The 20,361-nt window shown below is 40.4% G+C and overlaps 2 protein-coding genes across 5 annotated transcripts in view; one reads left to right on the top strand and one right to left on the bottom strand.

The window, feature by feature from the left end:
- Window positions 1-1,121: 1,121 nt before the first annotated feature.
- LOC119784330 (deoxynucleoside triphosphate triphosphohydrolase SAMHD1-like) lies at window positions 1,122-14,223 on the bottom strand. Its single transcript, XM_038286323.1, has 10 exons — window positions 13,991-14,223; window positions 12,643-12,758; window positions 12,023-12,093; window positions 11,059-11,217; window positions 4,996-5,096; window positions 4,778-4,886; window positions 4,607-4,698; window positions 4,394-4,509; window positions 1,590-1,729; window positions 1,122-1,270 (listed from the first exon to the last, which is right to left on the bottom strand). Exons 1-10 carry the CDS (start codon window positions 14,221-14,223, stop codon window positions 1,142-1,144), a joined length of 1,266 nt encoding a protein of 421 aa, XP_038142251.1. The 3' UTR covers window positions 1,122-1,141.
- A 3,264-nt stretch (window positions 14,224-17,487) lies between these two features.
- The window catches only part of samhd1 (SAM domain and HD domain 1), a 66,605-nt gene continuing 63,731 nt past the window's right edge, over window positions 17,488-20,361 (top strand). For 3 of the 4 annotated variants that reach the window (XR_005280918.1, XM_038286326.1, XM_038286327.1), the window contains exons 1-3: window positions 17,488-17,848; window positions 17,962-18,028; window positions 18,160-18,232. Coding sequence is in view for 3 of the 4 variants with exons in the window: in XM_038286326.1 (XP_038142254.1) it covers window positions 17,662-17,848; window positions 17,962-18,028; window positions 18,160-18,232 (327 nt within the window). In the remaining variant the exon portion in view is untranslated. The remainder of the gene's footprint in view (window positions 17,849-17,961; window positions 18,029-18,159; window positions 18,233-20,361) is intronic. The other variant, XM_038286325.1, reaches the window with a different exon arrangement.

Genomic DNA, 20,361 nt, shown 5'->3' with positions numbered 1-20,361 from the left:
AAATGGGGGGGGGGGGGGCGGGGGGGGGAGGGAGACGGGAGTGCAGGGATTCCCACATTGGAGCGTGCGGACAGCGTCGAAGGATTGAGTGAGAGAGTCCGGTGGAGCGGAGGGAGGCTGAGAGCTGTTAAGCGCCAGAAGGACTAGACGGGGAGCTGCTATGAATCAGGAAGCTGAAAAGCTCCAAGGCTGCATCGAAACGATGAGAAGGAGCGGGCGTAGCGGTGACTGCTGCTGGGACAGATCCGGGAGGCCTTCTGCGCCTGGCGAGGGGAGCGGAGGACTTGCATGTCTTTTGCGGCCAGGAATCGGAGCGGATTGAAGCGGAAGGCGAGGGAGATGAATCACTAGGAGGTAGGAGGGAGGCTCGTTAAGACATCTGAGCAGAGTCTAGGTCGGAGCCTGGCAATATACCCTTGGAGTGTAACGCGGAAGAAGGAGATGAGCGGCTAGACGGGAGTTTCTCCGAGCGGGGAAAATTGAATTGTCGTCTGGATCGAAATCCGACATTGCGATTGCAGGATAGCGGCTGTGGTGAGATTTGAGGGAGTTTATAAAGTGGAAGCAGGACGCTGATTGGCCTTCATGGTGGAGTAGTTCAAAGCTGATTGGCTCGCTTCGGAGACGGATCGGCTTCTGATGATGTGAGGTAAGTCAGAGTTTCTTCAATTGAACTTTCGCTAGAGCTTCATATTAAGACAAAGTGGTGACAAATTCTTTGTGCTTCAAATTTACAGGGTTAAACTGTAACCATACAGCCCAAATGTCCATCAGATTGGTTTAAAAAATCTTCAAAGTGTCAACCGTCTCCTTTGGTTGAGAAGATATTTTCTCATTTTACTGTAGAAAAAGGGCTTTTGCAAGGTAGAGTAAGAAAATATGGTCAAAAAAAGATATAGAACTTATAAGTATACTGAAATTTAATCAAAGGTAGTTTAACAAAAAGCATTGGTTTATTGAGTGTGGATTTTATTCTATTAGATAATATTTCCTTCCATATAATTAATTTTATTTTTTTGTTGGATTGCATAGGATGAGACTCCTATTATGTCTGGAAAATTTCTAGAAATCACCACAATTTCTCCAATGTGGGACAATAAATTAATTTTCTATTCTATTCTGAAATATGAATTTGAATGAATCAAAAGAAAAGAAATATAATAATAATACTCACACTGACTACAAAATCCTCTGGCTTCAGATCAGCATCTTGGGAGCCATTCTGAGGGATGGCCTTAGCCAAATCTGCCTCCCATCCATGAATGATTTCCTTAATGACAGAAAGAATTAGCACTGTTAATACATGCCCATATCTGACCAACAATAAGCTGAAACTTAAACACTATTGCAACAAGTTTGAGCATATAAACATGTAATGAACTTTACATTTTTGATATCTTTTAAATCATTCTCCAGCTAGAATTTAACTTACGGTAATGCAGCCTAACCCCACATCCCTTGTAAGCATGCTATAAATCCAGGCATATTAATTCTCCAATAACTGAACTCAGTCATTTCCTAAAATCTAGTCCTCCACATCTGAATCACAAAATAGGATGCGTGTGTTTTATATCCAACTACAAACAGACCTGAGTGACAGTCAAGGCTTTATCTGGCCGAGTTTGCCCCAGACATTTGTAGAGGTGCCGACAGATGATTTTGTGAAGGATCAGCCTCGCTTCTGCAAGCTCCGGAGAGGAGGAGTTCAGGATCTGTTCAAACACATTATCTGCAAAGAAAACAGGAACATGGAAGATATCTAAGTAAACTAAGGAACTTAAACTAAAAAACATGTAAGATTATTTGTTAAAATTACACAAAGGTTTTACAAAGGGTAGGTTCACTTTAAGACTAGGATGTAAATTCCAGTCATCAAGCCTGATTTCACAGTTATAATAAATCTCCTCTTTATTCTGAACGTACTCTAAGATCTCAACCAAGTAAAGATACACGTACAGGGCGTGTGTTCTACAGTAAATTATTTTTCACACCAACAGTTGAGTAAAAAGTCACCATGAGTGGCAGCAAGGAGATCTGAAATGAAAAGAAAGAGCTCTATAAAAAGATAAAGGTGTTATTTCTTTATCAAATTTCTATCTTGTAGCAAGCAAAGTCCTGGAAAAGACAAAAAACAAGCAAATTAAAGAGGCTGTGGGCTGAAAGACCCAACAGTCATAACCTAAACAAAAAAAAAGGTAAAGAAAAAAGCAGCCAAGGGGAACGTCAGTGTATCCAAATGTTACGTTGCATGTAATGAGTGTAGAAATGTTCCCCATTTTTCATTATATTTCTCCATTTCATTCATCGTTTTCTCAAATGCTGCCACCTTACCCAGTTCTGAGACCCAATACTGAAACAATGGGCATCTTTCCACTCTCTCATTATCTGTTTTCCAAACATTATGTTTGTCGGGAACCAGTTAGCTATGGGTTTTACCATGTAGTTAAGATCTTTAAGACTCCCTAGTATATAGAGTCAGGGCAGAGATTACAGTCCATCCCCGCAATCTCTGAAATATACTTAAGGTACCTTTGGGCATGACCACAAGGCATGAATTAAGTCTGAAGCCCAAAATCTCCAGCAAGTGTAACAGATAGTGCCAGTCTACACAACCAAAAGCATTTTCCGCGTCAACAATTAAACTTTTAGGGACCATGTTAGAAACCTCTTGCCAGGGCTAAGAAAAGGACGGAACAGATTTTAATGGTCCAAAGTTCTTTGCGCAGAGGAAAATTTGCTTTGCGCTATATTTATCTATAAAGATCTAAGTCTGAAGAAAGAACATGAGGCCTTTGATGAAGACCTCCTTCAGAGACAGACAGCTGCATCCAAGGATTGAAGGAGATATTTTTGCAAGTCCTTCCCAGATGCTGTAAGAGTTTATAAGCATCATAGCTCCTATAAAATTATGTGTACAAACCTGATGTTAGTCACAGTTTTTCCATTTCCTGTACAAGAAATCCTGTTTTCTTTTTTATTTGTTTTTTGCACAAAAGTACCATCATATTTGCCTTTTTTTTAACCAGAGTAAGCCATTTTTAAATAACTTATATTTTTTCTTATTTTGTACATTTGCCCTCACTGAATTATCTCCTATAAATTTTTTTTGTTTTTCACCTGTGTGTAAATCTGCACAAATCCATTGGTCACTTACAGCTGGTATAAATTTCCCCACTGAAGGACATTAAAACACATATATCTATTCTTTTTCTGTTTTGCATGTTCAGCTGCAAATAAGATAAGGTGTTATAAAAGTTAGAAACAGCAAACTGTTAAACTTAAACCATATCAGAGTGATTCAGATTTATAAGGACACAACTCTAACAGATATATAGCGATTTTCTGATACCTATATCTGTATCAGAACATTATAAAACAAAACAGAAAAAAATTGTGGAGGATTTTCGTGAATTTTTTAAAAGACCCACCCGCTTCACTTTAAAAGAAAAAATGCACATGCACAACCCTGTACCCGCAACCAAAAAGGAACGCCTATTAAGCACATACCAGAGCATGCACAAGCCCATTTGTCCACGTGCACACTCTGTTTAAAAGTTACTGTTGGCGTTGCTAATAAAAGCTTACTTTCCAAAAGAAGATTTGCAATTTTTCCACTATGTCACACTCACCATTGGTAAGTGAAAATGGGGAAGAGCAGGTACAACAGCGTTACTTAAACACATCACCAGAATGAATTAAGAATTGGAAAAAGAGTATCCTTCACTATACTTTTAACTTTGCATACCAAAAAAAAAAGAAAAGGAAAAATTTGTTATTAATGCAGTGCCGTATTGCTGACATAACAGCCACATGAAATTCTAATTTTAATAAAACTTACAGGCAGAAAAAATAACACTGGCGAAGAACACCAAGATCCATTTAGCTTCAATTTAAATGGTAAAAGGCCTGTATAGCGCTAAAAGTCAGAGGACTTGACCAAAGGGCTTTACACTACATTCAATCATTCACACACTGATGGTGGCAAGCTACATTGTAGCCACAGCTGCCCTGGGGCTCACTGACAGAAGCGAGGCTGCCGTAGACGGGTGCCATCAGCCCTGTGACCACCAGAGGTAGGCAATGCAGGTGAAGTGTCTTTCCCAAGGACACAACAACACTGAAAGCCGGAGGTTGAACCGACAACCCTCCGATTGCAGGGCAAACTCGCCACTGTCGCCTCAGTGGCGTAGGAGGAATTTAAGAACGCGATTCTGAATTCCAACTCTGATAACATCCAGGTGATAACGCACATATATATATATATATATATATATATATATATATATATATATATATATATATATATATATATATATATAAAAGTGTGTGTTTATAGTGGCTGAGACGTTATATTAATGTTATATTAACTATATATAAAAGAGTTTTTACTGACCCGTTAACTTGGTGTAGGCCACCATGTCATCGATCGCTGTGGACAGAGTGAAGATTTTTCCCTGAGAGCCCGCGATCTTGATGTGTGGGTCTGCTTTTAAAAAAGCTTCTGTTATCCTGTGGAGAAAGCTCACAACTATCAGGACTTTCTAAAACAAAAACAAAAAAGCAAACAGCAAGTGAGCCACCAAAAATATAAAAGGTAATGCCTTACATTGTTTCAATGACGTTGCCCACTTTGTGCTGGTAAGCTCTCCTGTGGAGACAGTTCCTAGTGTGGAACATGTCGTACAGATTGCCTACCTCCTGTTCAAAAACATATCCTGAATGTCAGTGAATAGGTTTTATATTTTCTGATATGAAATAGAGAAACCAAAGAAAACACCTTGTCTCTTGTGCAGATGTGCTTCTGCCCGTCCACTTCAATGACCCTTGCAAATTTTAGAAAGCGCTGATAGTCAAAGTTGTTCTGGATGCCCAAATGGTAGCAGTCCCTGAGGGAAAGATGGAATAATGAAAACAGTGGTTTCATGTCACAACAAGAAAATGTATGTATATTTTAGGTGTTAATTTAACGTTTAAACAATTCAAACAATGCACCACCTGGCAAAATAATCCCACTTATCCACGTCAATGCCGTTCCTTTTGTTTGCAACAATCTCATAGAGGAAGGACTTGTCTTTAGTACGGCCTTTGTATGGCCACTATGGAGACAAAACAAGAAGATGTGTTTATGAATTAGGCGTAGTCATTTACTGTAGAGTTCATTGCTTTTAAACAAGTACCGTATTTTCACGACTATAAGGCGCACTTAAACGTCTTTTTTCCCCTTAAAATGTGCGGTGCGCCCTATGGTGCGGTGCGCCCTATGTGTGTTGTAACTGCGACTTTTGAGACCACCTCATTGAGGAGATGATGAAAGAGTGGCTGAATGTAAGGAGACCAGGTGTTTTTTTTCCACTCATCACCATCGCTGTTAATATGTAACTCCATGCGTGCCCATCTCACAGCTGATGTGAAAAACATGGGGAAACAAATTAACCCTGTGCTCGCTGTTCAACCGCTCAACATCGGTGTGAACCGGACCCAGCAGGTGCAGCAGAAGCAGCGAGTTTACATGCAAAGTCAATGGTTGACGCGCGTATAGACGCAGCAAAAGGTCCCGCAGCACGTTTTGAGCAGCAGGTGCAGCAGGTCGGGAAGCGTTTTAGCATCTGACGCACCGCCAACGCGCTGCTGCTGCTCGAGATGGAAAAATTTAAGTTTTGCTGCTGGACGCGCCGCATCAACCAATCAGAGAAGCTGATCTGGGAGCTGACAGCGAGACAGACACAGAGCTCTGATGACATATGATATTAAATGAAAAAGGCTGGATAGATGAGGAGATGATGAAAGCGTGGCTGAGGGAGGTGTAGCCTATGTGAGGAGACCAGGTGTTTTTTTCCACTCATCACCATCGCTGCGTGCCCATCTCACAGCCGATGTGAAAAAAAAGGTGAATCAAATGAACGCTGTGCTCGCCGTTATCCCGGGGGGTCTGACAAAGGAACTTCAACCGCCCAACATCGGTGTGAACCGTTCAAAGTAAGGCTGCGAGCGGCGTGGAAGCGATGGATGGCCGACAGAGACCACAGTTTCAGGATAAGTGGAAGGCAGCGCCGGGCAAGTTACGCCACCGTTTGCGGATGGATTGTAGATGCTTGGAATAACGTGTCTGCTGGCTCTGTTCTTCAAGCTTTTGCAAAAGCCGGCATTATTTCTGAGGAGCCGCGCTGCACGGAAAGTGACTCTGACAGCGAAGAAGGGGAAATTGGCATGTCTGATTTAGCGCAGCTGTTTAATTCAGAAACAGAGGATGATGACTTTGATGGGTTTGATTACTACTTTGTAATAAATACATGAATAAAGCACAATCATACTCAGTTTTGCTCCCGCTCTATTTTTCTACCTGAAAACTTAATTCAACAGCAGCCTCTGGGCGCGTCTCCTCTTCACCGCGGTGGCTGGCAGGTGTTTTTTCATCTAAATAATCTAAATCTTGCAGCTATATTTGCTGTGATCAGTGGGAATAAAGTAGTTTTAATATGTTTTTAAGTGAGAAAGTCCACCTGAAAATTTCATAATTGCAGTCAGTTCATCCAGATTATCTATTTCTGTCGGAGCCGCTCAGACCCCCACATACCAGCGGTGCACCGACAGTAGAAATCCTTTCGTTCACCTCGGCTGCTGGCAGGTGTTTTTCATCTAAATAATATAAACTGCAGGCACCAGGATACCGGCAATAAAAGCGAACATATTCCGTCGGCAGGTTTCAGGATTTTAAGTTAATTTAGGAGTGATCACAGCGCTGTGTCATCTGCGATGTGTCTGTCTCACGGCCAGCTGCCAGGTTTGATTAATACTTTGTAATAAATACATGAATAAAGCACAATCATACTCAGTTTTGCCCCCGCTCTATTTTTAAATACGCAGTAGAGGTATTTAAAGGTAGTAGAGGACATGTACCTGTATATAAAAAACGCGCCCTATAGTCCGGTGTGCCTTATGTGTGTGTTAAATACAGAAATGGGACACATAACTGAGAGTGCGCCTTTTAGTACGGTGCGCCTTATGGTCGTGAAAATACGGTAGTTCATACTCCACAAAAATCCAGACCAGAGAATCCAGTGCTGCAAGTTTTAGTTTGTTGAAAGAAAAAATTTTTTTTTTTTTTTTAACAGTTTCCTGTCCGGCAATGTGACAATAAGAATATTTGTCTTGATGCCAAAAAGGGCCCAACAGATTTTGCTTTCACAAAGGGAGCAGTAATGCTATTGCAATAGTGTTCTGCTTGATTTATGCATTAAGCTTTATTATATTATGCAGAGAGTATTACAGATTATATGGACACTGCAATATAAGTAGAACACGAAAGGAAAACAGGAAAAAGGAAAAAAGAAGAAAGAAAGAGGAGAAAGAAGAGAGACAACGATAAAACGTCTTCAGTCTGCTTCATCACCTGCTTAGAGTTGTAAAAACAACACAACCAACCAAAATAGTATAAAAGATACACTAAAGAAGCACCTTGATACTATTGCTGAAGTATAAGTAGAATGATTTAATCTGACATGTATACTGTGGTAGCTGAAGCTTAGAATATGGGCTTTCCGTATGGAAGTGAATCTCTAAGTACCTGGAACCAAGCAGCTGTGGTTGTCTGGATAAACTTTACATGCACAAGTGCACTCTCACAAAGCTAAAATGCTCAAAAGTGGTTGTGAAAAGCCAAAGACCCGCCCCCCCCAGAGCACCGAGGCAAGCGCCACGGGTCCCAAAACCCCAGACACCCAAAGGGATCCCCAGACCAAAGGCACCCAGGAGGGGCCAACCCAGGAAATCCGCCCCTCCAAGGGAAGAGGAGAGACCAGATGAAATCCACCAGCCACCGCAATGCAAGAGCCCCCAGGAGCAGCAGGGACAAGTCCACGGGCTCCGCCGGCAGCCAGCCACCCCGAATAGGCATGAATAACCTAACTCCAAAGAAACTACATAAAAGCAGTCTAAAAATGGGGGAGTTATTAATTTTGGGGAGTGGCAGCCTAGTGGTTAGGGCATTGCGCTTGGAATCCAGAGGTTCTGAGTGCGAGCCCCACTCCCTCTGCCACTCTGGGTCCCTGAGCAAGACCTTTAACCCCCCACACTGCTCCAAGGGCGCCACACATTGGCAGCCCACTGCTCCCCAAGGGGATGAAATAAATGCAGAGTTCATTTCATTGCTTTGTACCTGTGACAATGACAATAAAGCTGATTCTTCTATTCTAGTGATAAATACTGCAAAATATGCAACTCACACCAATAGACTATGGGTGGATGATTGATTTGCATCTTTCTTGAAATGTTCTTAGGACGAGTCATCTCCAGGTGGTTAAAAATATTTGCATTCTAAATACTGGTTTCTCTAGAGTGAGTCACCAGAGTCGACTCTGGTGTCGAAATGTTTGGAGATAATCTGAGCAAAAGTCTGGTTTCCTGAAAACATAAGCCTGTTTTCTTGTTGCTGTAACCTGGATGACTGAGAAGTTTCACAGTAATAACAAAAAAAACTGAAATGAAATTAATTTTAATCATAAATAAGAGGATAATGCAAGACTCTGCACTACATGGGTAGCCAGGAAGCCATTCAAACCCTTAATTATACCCTGAACTACAGTTAAAGAGTAATATAAATGTTGACCCAACGGCAAAAGTAGTTGCAGCAGTTGGACACCTTTTGTACTTTTCTATATATAGATATTCCTAAAATGGCGACAACTCAAAGTTTTTGCCTTTTACTATGAGGTACTTTCTGACATGAAAATATATCACAAATATGGAGTGAACCTTTCATTCATACTTGACAATCCTCAGAACTCAAAGAAAACCCATAACATAATTTTTTATATATATATATATATAAAGATAACCCTAACATAAATCTCCCCCCTTTTGTTTTATTTTAATGCTGAAAAATATTGGATACTTTTTGTATTGAAGAAATTGTTAAATTGTGAAAAGAAACACTTGGTAGAAAAAAGAAAGTGTTAAAAAAGAATTTGGATTTTTATTTAGGAAAAAACAAGATTTAAGCTTTAAGATTTAAGATTTAAGATTTAATCTAGGAAAACGTTTAGTTACCACTGGTTTTTACCACTGCACTTTAAAAAAGGCATGCAACCAAAAAACTAAACCCATTACCTTATGTATGACTGAGTTTTTATGGTATAACTACATATACACCACTAAGGTGAATGGTAGTAGATCATGTGGTGCCATCTACTGGTCATTTATTGCAAGTGCAACTAAATGTTTAATCCAAGATAGGAGATAATGCAACATTTAGAACAGCTAAAGATTTTGTAAATATTTCTAATGTAAAAAAACTGTTAGGTTAAAAAAAACAACAGATATTCATAGTTTTAGCCTGGCTCTCGTCCCAGAATATGCACCACCTGACAAGTATTTTAGAGTTAAATAAACTGTTTTATTTTAGTACTTGACTTGAAGATCTTATTAGGAAAAAACACATTTTTAGCATTATTTAAGCAACAATTAAGTGTTTTTAACTTATATTGCACAGCTGTGAGACAGTGGACCACTGAACCCACTCACATCAACAAGAGTGTATTGCTGCAGCGTACAGACCTGCTTTGTTATAGCTCTCATCTCATAGTGCTCATCTGGTGAACTTTAGCATCGCTCTCCCGTGCCCTAACCTTTCAAAGCACCTTAACTTGCATTTTCTGGTGATCAAATGTCTGCTTTTTAATTATTTCTGTACTACTTTAACATGTAGCTAGTTACAATGAAAAGAAATAGAAAGAGAAATTTTCAAGAGATTTTTTAAAGAGATTACTTAAAAACTTGGTTAAGTGAGTCTGATGAATTTAGGATTAGTACATAGCAGAGTGGTAAGGATAATAAACAACAAAGTATGGTTTAACATTGAACATCTTATCACCAAAAAGGACAAGTGATGATAGTGATGTTTTAGGGGAGTGGCGGCCTAGTGGTCAGGGCATAGAGCTTGGAATCCTGAGGTTCTGAGTTTGATCCCCCACTCCCACAGATTGCCACTCTGGGTCCATGAGCAAAGCCCCTTAACCCAGGGGTCAGCAACCTGCGGCTCCGGAGCCACATGTAGTTCTTTAGCTTCTCCCTTGCGGCTTTTTCAAAAATGTATGACAATCAAATTTTTTTTGTTTTTTCCTTTGTTTGTTTTAATATGGTATGCAGGAGGTCAAAAATTTATTATGTTTTCCAATGCTGTAAACATTTGTATAATAAATAGCCATAGAGATCAGTGGACATAACTTGCAATCAGCGCGGTGCGGTGCCAGGAAATCAAAGCGGAGTGCAAAGATAGATTTAAGAAGTGGATTGCATCTCCAAACACCACTATTGCTGCTAGTTTGGTTGCAAGGATGGAAAACGGTCCACGGATCAAACAGATAGCGCTCTGATGAAGGCATGTGAACTTTCTTCCATTTTTTCCCCAAATCCTAAAAATATAAAAAACACCAAGGAATGCTGGGGAGGGAGGATGAGGGATTTCAGGGTTAGAGAGCTTTGCTATGATGGATGTCAGTTCCTGCTTGGTTCCTCATGAATCAATCAAATCCTCTCAAAGAGAAACACACCCACCATAGAAATATTCCTTTATTGTGTTTCTATAATTTCATCAATGCTCTTTGAGCAGTTTGGGTTGCCGACCCCTGCTTTAACCTCACAATGCTCCCCAAGGGGATGGGTTAAATGTAGAGGTAACTTTCTTCAGTGTGAGATCAGTATAGTTCAATAAAAAAAAAATAGACGTGAAGCTTTATTTTGAAAGATAACTGCAGCCATGAGGAAAGTGCTAAGTTACAGTAGGTCTCCAGTCATAAATTCCTCGACTTAAGTGGAAGCTAACAGAAGTGAAGATGACTAGCTGTCAGAAAAAAACCCAGCAAATAGTAGCAAAAGTGTTAGTGAATAATGATGATGAACTAATGATTACTTTGGGAAATCAAGATGGTGATGTAACAGCCAAAGATGCACCATTCAACAGAAATTTTGGAAAATAAAATCACTCTGGCTAAAGTTATCATTCATACATGGAAGGCATAGAGTCCTGCAGTGTGCTTCAGTTTTAGTTTAGACACGGTTTACCTTTTCTCCTCGCGCCAAACTGCTCTCCATCGGACCTGCGATCTGCTCCTTGATGAAGTCCAGGTCCTCTGGGAGCACCAGTCCGTGCTCCTCCATGACTGGCTTTAAGCCGTTGTCTTCCACAAGGTAGTCAAACATTTTCAAAGAGGCGGCCTCGTGCTGCAAGAGGCAGAAACAGACAGAGCAGGACAAAAATCAGCCTAAAATGACAGTCTTAAAACCTCTGAGTGAGACAGGAAGAGCTCAATGGTTACATTGGTTGCAACAGGATTATTTAAACTCTAGTTTTAATTCATATTTGGGAGGTTGCAGGTTACATAATGGATTGAGTTAAGTAGATCTAATTACTTTTCTTTATCAGTCTAAGCCCTGAACTGTGTCGTTATCACATCTATTGAGCTCACCACAGAAGCTCTGGCTGGCCTGCAGAGATTTTTTACCCTCAATAAAATCCTTCTGTAAACAGAAACTTTAGATGTAAACATTCACAAAGCAGTCAGGGTCCAATGGACAGAGCTTTCTTTTTTATTTATCTGTTTTAAAGTATTTAGTCTGTGGTAAACTGCCCTACACTGTGCTGAATGAGTCCTTTTCTCCCAGGCTAAAAATCAAAACTAACCATCAAGGTATTATTTAGAAATAAGTTTCTTTGTGGAATGAATTGAAACTACAAATTTATAAGAATTTAGGATGTTAAAAGCTCAAACATTAGATTGAAACAGAACCCCTCCCAAAAACACAGTTGTCTTTTTACTAGTTTTTCCATTCATGCTTATCTTTATTCTAAAGAACCCTCTTTGCAGGTCTGAATGAGTTCATTGTGGTTTTGTTTTTCATATTTGCCTAATTAATTGGTTTTGACTAACAAACGTTGGAAGCTTTTATCAAACAGAAATCAGAAACAACACTGAATGTATTGGTGCACCAGAACAGGTCCAACAGGAAAAGAACAAGACAGTCTTACTTTCCAGTTAAGTCCTGGGCGTGCTTTGGGGATAAACATGCCGTCAAACATATGGGAGAAAGGTCCGTGTCCTGAAAGGAGAACAAGAGCAGCGTTGGGCTTAAAGGTCATTTCAGTCCACAATAAAAAAATGATTCACAATGTGGAAAATTATCATTCATATTTACACTTCTATTCACTCAGACACTGATACTTAACCTTTATGAATATAATTGTAGATGACTAGCATCAAACCTAAAGCAATTGTCTTAGTTTTGGACATATAGGTTTATACACCAAACTCAGCTACTTGTTTATTTCCTTTAAGAGGCCTTAAGTCTCCTGAGATAAGAGGATAATTTAATATTGCTCTACACACTGAGGGCATTTATAATTGCATTAATTTAAAGAAATTGCTTCTGACACAAATTAATCCCTTGATTGACCAATAAAAGAGACCTGGTGGAACAGCTTTGTTATTCTAGGTCATTTGAATTGGAAAGATGCAGTTAAATTACTTCCTTTCTCCATCAGAAAAAAATTATCTATGTTCAGTTAAACCGGTGAAAACAATACAATGCCAGAAGGCTGCTAGTTTTATGACAGATGTTGTGAAGCTATGTGCACAAAGCAACACTGACCCAGGTCATGGCACAGTCCAGCAATTTCCACACAAAGAATGTCCCTGCGAGAGATGAGGAGCTCTGGTTGCCTGTCATTGAGAGCTTGAGCAAGTCGTCCAGCCAAGTACCCGACCCTACAGCAAAAGAAAAAAACACAACAAGACAAAATTAATTAAGGTGTCCTAAGAGAACAGCAACTTTTATACTGCTGGGCCAGCTCCACAGCATTCTAATGTTATTCTCGGTCAAAATAGTGTGTTGTTATAGTTTTACAATATTTTATTTTAGATGTGATGTAATAGATCCCCTACTTGAACCGCCAGCTTAACCTGGTGGAGGGGCCTGAGCTTGTGCAGGAGGTGAAGCAATACCAGCTAGAAATACATGGCCTGGACTTCAAACATTGCCTGGGTTCTGGAACCCAGATCCTTGAGAGAGACTCTTCTACTCTGCAGTGGCTCCAGGGGGAGCTGAGGGCTGGGGTGGGTGTGATTGCCTCCCCCCGGCTCAGCCGCTTCATGTTGGACTTAAACCTGATTGACAAGAAGGTCGCATAGCTCTCCTCCCGGGGATTCCAAAATCCTACTGGGAGACTTCAACAACGACAAAACAACAGTGATACCTGGAGGGTTAAGGCAGGTGGCTCAACTACATGTAAAGTCTATCTATGGGTGTAATATTTTATTATGTGAGATGCAGCAGTTCGGTGAAGGTTTCAGTGTAGGGCTGCAACTAATGATTATTTTGAATATGGATTAATCTCTCAATAATTTTTTTAATTAATCAATTCATAATTAGATAGCAAAAGATTCCATAAAGAAGACTTTCTGCGAAATTAAACCAAGGGAAAATAAGGCTTTACCATTTGAGAAGTTCTGGATAGAGCATTTTGACAGACAGAGAAGATCCTTATCTTAAATGCTAAATGTTCACATATTTTATTTTAAAATTTTGGTATAATTGCTAGTCAAGATAGATTGCTTTGTCGGCTAAATGCATACTTAAGAGTCTCTATACTCCTGTGGTAAATTCAATTGGAATGTATGGGAGGGACTTCTTATGTAAAAAGAATGGGGGAAATCTGATAGACAGAAAGCAGTGCATAGGGGAGGCAGCATCAGCAAAAAGTGAAACTAAAAATGATGTGACTGAACAAAAATGCATATAACCAAATTTAAACTTATTTCAGTTAACATTTTGAAAAAATATTTTCCTTTTAACCCAACTATGGACTACTTAGCACTGGTTTATCACCTACAGTCCAGATTAAATACTCAGAGGTATTAATATGTTTGCAAGACACTGAGTAAACCTCTTTCTCCTGAATCCATGACTTAATTAGATGCAATAAAACCAAGATATTTACCCAATGCTGTGTTCAAAGCGGTTATGGGACGCGCCTGGAAAAACATAATATGTGCCTCCAAGTTGCTTGATGTTTCGAAGTCGCTGAAACTGAGGAGTGTCAATGATTTTGATGAGAAGCGGGTGTAGCTCCACATGGCCGTGAATGGGATCATTAAAAACCTGACAAACAGAAAAAAAAAATATCAACACATAAAAGGGTTTCAAATGACAAACCAAGAAACTGCTGAACATATTAGTTTATGCAAAATGGATTAAAAATATAGAGCCCAAATCTTATAGGAGCTCTTTTAGCATGTATAATACTTGAAATAATTGATAATAATTTTATTTTTATTTTTTATCTCACATTGGAGAAATTTACACCTGCATTTAACTCATCACCTTGGGAAGCAGTGGGCGGCCATTGTGCGGCGCCCTCGGATCAGTGTGGAGTTAAGGGTCTTTGCTCAGGGACCCAGAGTGGCAGTCTGTGGGAGTTGGGCTCAAACTCAGAACCTTAGATTATAAGCTCTATGTCCTAACCACTAGGCCGCCACTCACCTTAAGAATGACGTGGTAGCATTATAATTAAAATGTAAACATGAAACCAGCAGTATAATTAATGGTAGGGTTCAGCATGGGAGATGGGAGGAATCTATTTTTCTGTGTTGTACCACATGATCTTCTTTATCATATGCTTTTGTCTGTGGGAAATGAGAACCAAAATGAGAAGGTTGTTCTTCATTCCTGTCCACATGCCCCTGCTTCCAGTTTGCCCAGTCTTATCTAAAAAGCCTTGACAGCAATGGCTTAACGACACAACAATAGGCCTCTAAGCAACATTATCTGGGTGGGCCCCATATGAAGTACAACACCCCATATCCCCCACCCCCCCCCCCCCCCATCGCCATAGACAACCGACCTAAAATGTGCCCCATAAATACACACTTCACCATTTAATCATTCTTCACCTTCACTAGACATGGATATACTTTATTACATTCAGCTGTAAAATGAGTATTATCGGGTAATTACACAGCTCACTCCTCACCCACCCTCCTTCATTCATCTCCTGTATAGACTGTATATGAGCTGAGCAGCTCCTTTATTTAAAGACTTATAGACCCCATTTGCAAAAGGAGCACTACCCCAGGTCATTCATCCCTGCTGCCATCAGAATCAGAAATACTTTAATAATCCCAGAGGGAAATTACTTTAGTTACACGCTCCAGTTACATATATATATATATATATACATAACCAAAATATATATATATATATACATAAACAACCACACAAAGTGTGTTCACCACAAAGGTGAACACACTTTTAATCCCTTTTAATTGTTTGTCTACAGTACAAAGCAGTCAATGCCCATCTTGCTAGAACACCTATGGCCTCTGTTGATGCAGCCATAATCACACAAAGAAAACATGGTCAAAGAAAACATTTTTTCTGCTATTAGTATTATTTCTTTTCAGTGTTTTTCTTCAGGGAGATGTTTTCTTTGACCATGCAAACTTATGTAAACATACTTTCAACTTAAAAATAGCAATAACAAAATTAATAAATCCATCAACCAACTTATCAATGAATTGATAGATATGGACTGTAGCCAATTAAGGTTTTTTTTTTTTTTGCTACATTCAAAGACACTTAGTAACTGAGAGCTTTCAATTTATTGGAATTAAAGTATACAGGGATAAAGTTATTAATATATAGATAGTAATGCTATTTATGCTTCTTCCCCTTTTTTGTCTTTTTTTTAACCCTCGTGTTTCATAGTCTGTTTACAAACCAAATGCAAAATGGCTTTTTGGTATTTTCCATTCTAGCATTAAAATCATGTTTGTTTTAAATATTATATAGCTTTTTAAGGCCCTGTGTTTTTGATACCACACGCAGATGTGTTGTTATAATTATGGCATCAAATGGGTGGAGTATTTGCGTGACATCTGATCGTCAAATTTTCAAAGAACTACATCTTTTTTTTGTTTTGTTTTTTTTTGTGTGTTTTTTGACCCGCCCCTGTTGCGTCACGCAGAGGAAGATACGTCAGAAAATATTAGGAAGCGGTGGTGGCCACTATCATACCGCAAGACCAGAAAACATATACTGTGTGTATATATATATATATATATGTTTATTTATTTATTTTGATTAGCATTTCCTTTTTTATTTAATACATTTCAGTTTCATCGTTACAGGAGGATTCAGTACTAACTGCAGTTTGTTGTAAACAAATATGCAAGATAACTCAGACAAACCAATTCTGAATTCTAAATTGGTTTAAATTTTTTTTGGAACAGTGGGCCAGTTTACCAAGGGTCCATATAGTCCTAAATCTATCCGGATAACCAAGAATCCCCCAAGATATAAATGAAAATAAAGGTATCAATGAAAGAAAAAAGAACAAGCAGTGTAAATTTAAAAAATCTAAAATGGGATAGATAAATAGGCACAAAATGGTTCCTTAAAACAAGTCAATTATAACACCAGACCAGGCTAATTGGAAAAGAAAAATGAAGGAACTTAAGGAGCCATCATAGGAGGAAAAACCCCTGCATGGGATGTACCACTGACAGATAGCTGAAGTGGCTGATATGAGCAAATCCTGCCGGTGACTAGAGAGGGCTGCCCTGAAGGACAACACAGAGGCACTGACCATGGCAGCACAGGGGCAGGCCTTGAGCAATAGATCAATAGAGGCCCAGTGCAGAACCCTCAAGGTCCCAGGGCTCTGGTAGAGGATCTGAGCTCAAGATAGAGGATCCAACTACCTCGCCCAGACTACGCGGGGAGACAGTTTTTTCTAAAATATTTTTTATATAAATATAGCAAGAAATATGTATCTGCTCAAGATAATGAGACGACTAAACACAGAAAAGAGAAAGAAAAAAATAAGACACTATAAATGCATTATGCTTAATGCTTAGTTTTTCTTGCTAAATTACCTTTTCTTGAAATTATTAAATATCAATGGTAATTCATATTAATTTGGGAAATTTGTATATTTAGCTGTTGTGGTTATTTTGTTATCATTTTCATTACTTCTTTGGGTTAAGGATGCATATGTGTCACTTTTTAAGGATGATGGGTTTCTGACCTCTGTCGCCCTTATTTTTTGTATGTATGTTTGGCACCCCTTTATCCTATCTACTCACTAAAACACTTTTAAATGCAATAACGTCTCCGTGGATTTCTTGGACGAATCATCTGGACAACTTGTCTTTGGATATATTAAGGGTGCGGGCTTTGCTTATTTTTTAACCCTACAATATAGTTACAGTAATCTTTTTCTATCCTGACATGAACACTATGAAGAGAAAATAGTGTAAGAAAAGGTGCTCACTATGTCCTCCTGCTGCCATTAAGTCTAAAGAGGAAGAGGTATCTGAAGATAATCTAAATCATGATAACTTTAACACATCTTACAACAATTTCATAAAAAACATTTTTCTTTCATTCTAACGTGTGGTCATTTATTCTGAAAGGCACAACCGGAAACAAGCCGACGTGTTTCTCTGACGTAACAGGTCCCGGCGAAAACACAAAACCCCGGGTATTTTTCAGCTCGTCGCCGATTTCTGCGCCGGATCAGCAGTTTCTCTGCGAGTTCGGAGAATCTGCCTCTGACCGGTTCAGATCTTTATTCAGAAAATCACCTAAAGGCCTGTTACTGCGGTTAACATGGAGAATCGTAAGCGACCCGCAGAGCCATCCGTGAGCCCGGGCGACAAGTTCCACACGCCGCAGAAGAGAGTGTCGCTGGTTCCCGTCTGGCAGCCGGATTCTGACTTCATGCGGTGGGGAATCGGAGAAACATGTCAGTACCTGCAAAGGGAAGGACTCGGAAAATGGGAGGAAATATTCAGAGGTTTGCTCTCACTTCAATCCGCTCTCCACAAAATGTGACCTATGTAGAACTTAGATGTTTGTTATGCAGCTCATTAAAGTCTTTTTGCGTTCTTTTGCTTTGTTTTCATGCAGCTGAGAAGATTACAGGTGTGGGGCTGAGGTACCTGAGGGATGCAGACCTGGAAAAGATTGGCATAAAGTAAGAAAAGACTACTGATAAAATAGCGTGGCATCATTGATGAGTGGAAATGTGTCAAGCACTTCCTCCTCTGCCTCCACATGGAGGCGTTGGCTCTCAGAGACCTCTTAACATCTGATTGTTCCCTTCAGGTGTCTCGGGGACCGTCTGCAGATCCTGCACAGCCTCAGAAAACTATGGCAGATTGAAGCAGAGGCCAAAAAGGTAAAAACAAATTCCCTCAGAGAGACTGTCAAGCAATGGCGTGACACCTGGTAGCCCCCACGAAAATGTGGATTAGGACATCTCTCTGCAGATATAATGGTGCGAAAATTTCCTCTTAAATCCACCTGATACTAGTTTGACTAACCGGACTATATTTATACCCCAACACATGATAGATTTCTTTTTTTTTTTTTTTTTTTTTTTTTATAGTGTCCTGTCTGGCAATGTGCCAATAAGAATAATTGTCTTGATGCCAAAAAGAGCCCAACAGATTTTACTTTCACAAGTGTAGCTTGTTTCATGCATATAAATTGCTTTATTATAATTATGCAGGGAGTTTTACAGTTTATATGGACAGACACTGCAATGTAAATAGAGCAGAAAAACAGAAGAAGAAAAGGAAAAAAGTGAAAAAAAGAGAAGATGAAAGAAAGAAGAGATAGAAAAGAGATAATGACAAAACATTTTCAGTCTGCTTCATCACCTGTAACGAGATGAAAAAAGACCAGCACAACCGAAAGACATGGTACGAGATATACAATAAAGCAACACCTTCAAACTATCACTAAAGTAATGTTATTAAGTCTGACATGTACTCTGTGTTACCTGAAGATATGAATGTGGGGTTTCTGTATGGAAGTGAATCTCTGAGTACCTAGAGCCAAGCACCTGTAATTGTTTGTGAGGGTGAACTCGTGCATGTAAAGTTTATCCATAGAAAAAAATGCTCAATAGTGGTTGTGGAGAGCTGGAGAGGCACACCCCCCAGAGCACTGAGTCCAACGCCGGGAGACCCAAAGCCCCAGGCGCCCAAAGGGACACCAAGGAGGGGCCAGCCCCGGAAATCAGACCCCCACCAAGGGAGGAGGAGAGACAGCCCCGCGGGCTCCGCCGGCAGCCGGCCACCCTGAAGTAGGGCCGGGCACCGAACACCAGCCCCCCCACGGCACCGACCGAAACGCTCCGGCCCCACAGAGCACTGAAACACGCCCCGCCCCCCGGCACCAAGCCCATGTCGACCGGCCGCAACACCCAAAGCGACCGCACCATCCAGGAAAAACACACAGGCGGCCCCGTCCACAGCCGGGGCCCACGCGCATCCGCCGCGAACCGGCCGCGGAACACCCCCAAAATGGCCCCCAGTCCAAAAGCGCAGCCCCACCCCACCAAGACTGATGCCAACAGCGCGCAACGCAACACACCGTGCACAGAACTATCCTAAGAGCAGAAAAGCCGCCCGGTGCCCGACCGCAAGAAGAGCAGACCGGAGCCGGCGCATTCACTCCCCCAGCAGTCCGCAGGCAGCACAAAGCCAGAGCGGAGCGAACCACGCTGCTCCCCCACCGGACGAAGCCAGAGCAGCACAGACGCGTCCGCCATACCGCCCTCTCAAACAACTCGCATCTTTGTCAGTGAAGCCGAATGCTCCCACATTTCTTCCTTTATGGTGCCCATCTACATTAAGGTCCAAAATTCTAAGATTAAAGTCAGAATTCTGAGAAAAAAATTCAGAACTCTGAGATTAAAGTCAGAATTCTGAGAAAAAAGACAGAATTCTGACTTTTTTCCCATATTAAACTGAAATAAAATTTAAAAATATTTTTTTTCCCAGTGGCCTTAATCCTCTTCTGTATATGGGCAACAAGTTGAAGGCACAAACTAAACTGTTCATAATTTATCATTTATGGTACGCTAGCGTTCATAACATGTAGGCGAATCACTGTCCCTCAGATATCTGCGGTTATATTTTTTTTATTTAAATTTTTAAGAAAAATGAAGCTGCGCGGATATGACATCATCGCCCGCGCCGGCTACTATTCATTCAGCCTGTCAGCTGAACTGCTGCTAGTTTTACTCACATGCCTGGAAGATGTCTAGTGCTACTACCACAGATGGTCTTGCTCTCTAATGGAATTGAACGATTCAGATTAGCTAGCCGAATGAATAGAAGGGGTAGAGCGTAGCCGCCTGTGGCCCGGGCTGCCTGTCACAACTCCAGTCTGATGCGTGGATGACGTCATACATGTGGCACCTTGTTTTAAAAAATATAAATATAAAAAATATAACCGCGGATGTCTGGGGGACAGTGATTCGCCTACATGTTATGAATGCTTGTGTACCATTAATGA

Source organism: Cyprinodon tularosa, unplaced genomic scaffold, assembly GCF_016077235.1.
Source record: "Cyprinodon tularosa strain WSP-4 unplaced genomic scaffold, ASM1607723v1 ctg223, whole genome shotgun sequence".
NCBI lineage: Eukaryota > Metazoa > Chordata > Actinopteri > Cyprinodontiformes > Cyprinodontidae > Cyprinodon > Cyprinodon tularosa.
This window is presented reverse-complemented; position numbering and strand designations above follow the sequence as displayed.

Bases quoted from the DNA above. Each gene is read 5' to 3' on its own strand.
- LOC119784330 (XM_038286323.1), bottom strand. From the start codon at position 14,223: ATGTTCAGCAGTTTCTTGGTTTGTCATTTGAAACCCTTTTATGTGTTG. The intron at 12,759-13,990 runs GTAAATATCTTG...CTTTTGCTGTAG, and splicing joins CGCTTTGAACACAGCATTGG to GGTCGGGTACTTGGCTGGAC. The intron at 4,510-4,606 runs GTAAGGCATTAC...CTTTCTCCACAG, and splicing joins GGCAACGTCATTGAAACAAT to GATAACAGAAGCTTTTTTAA.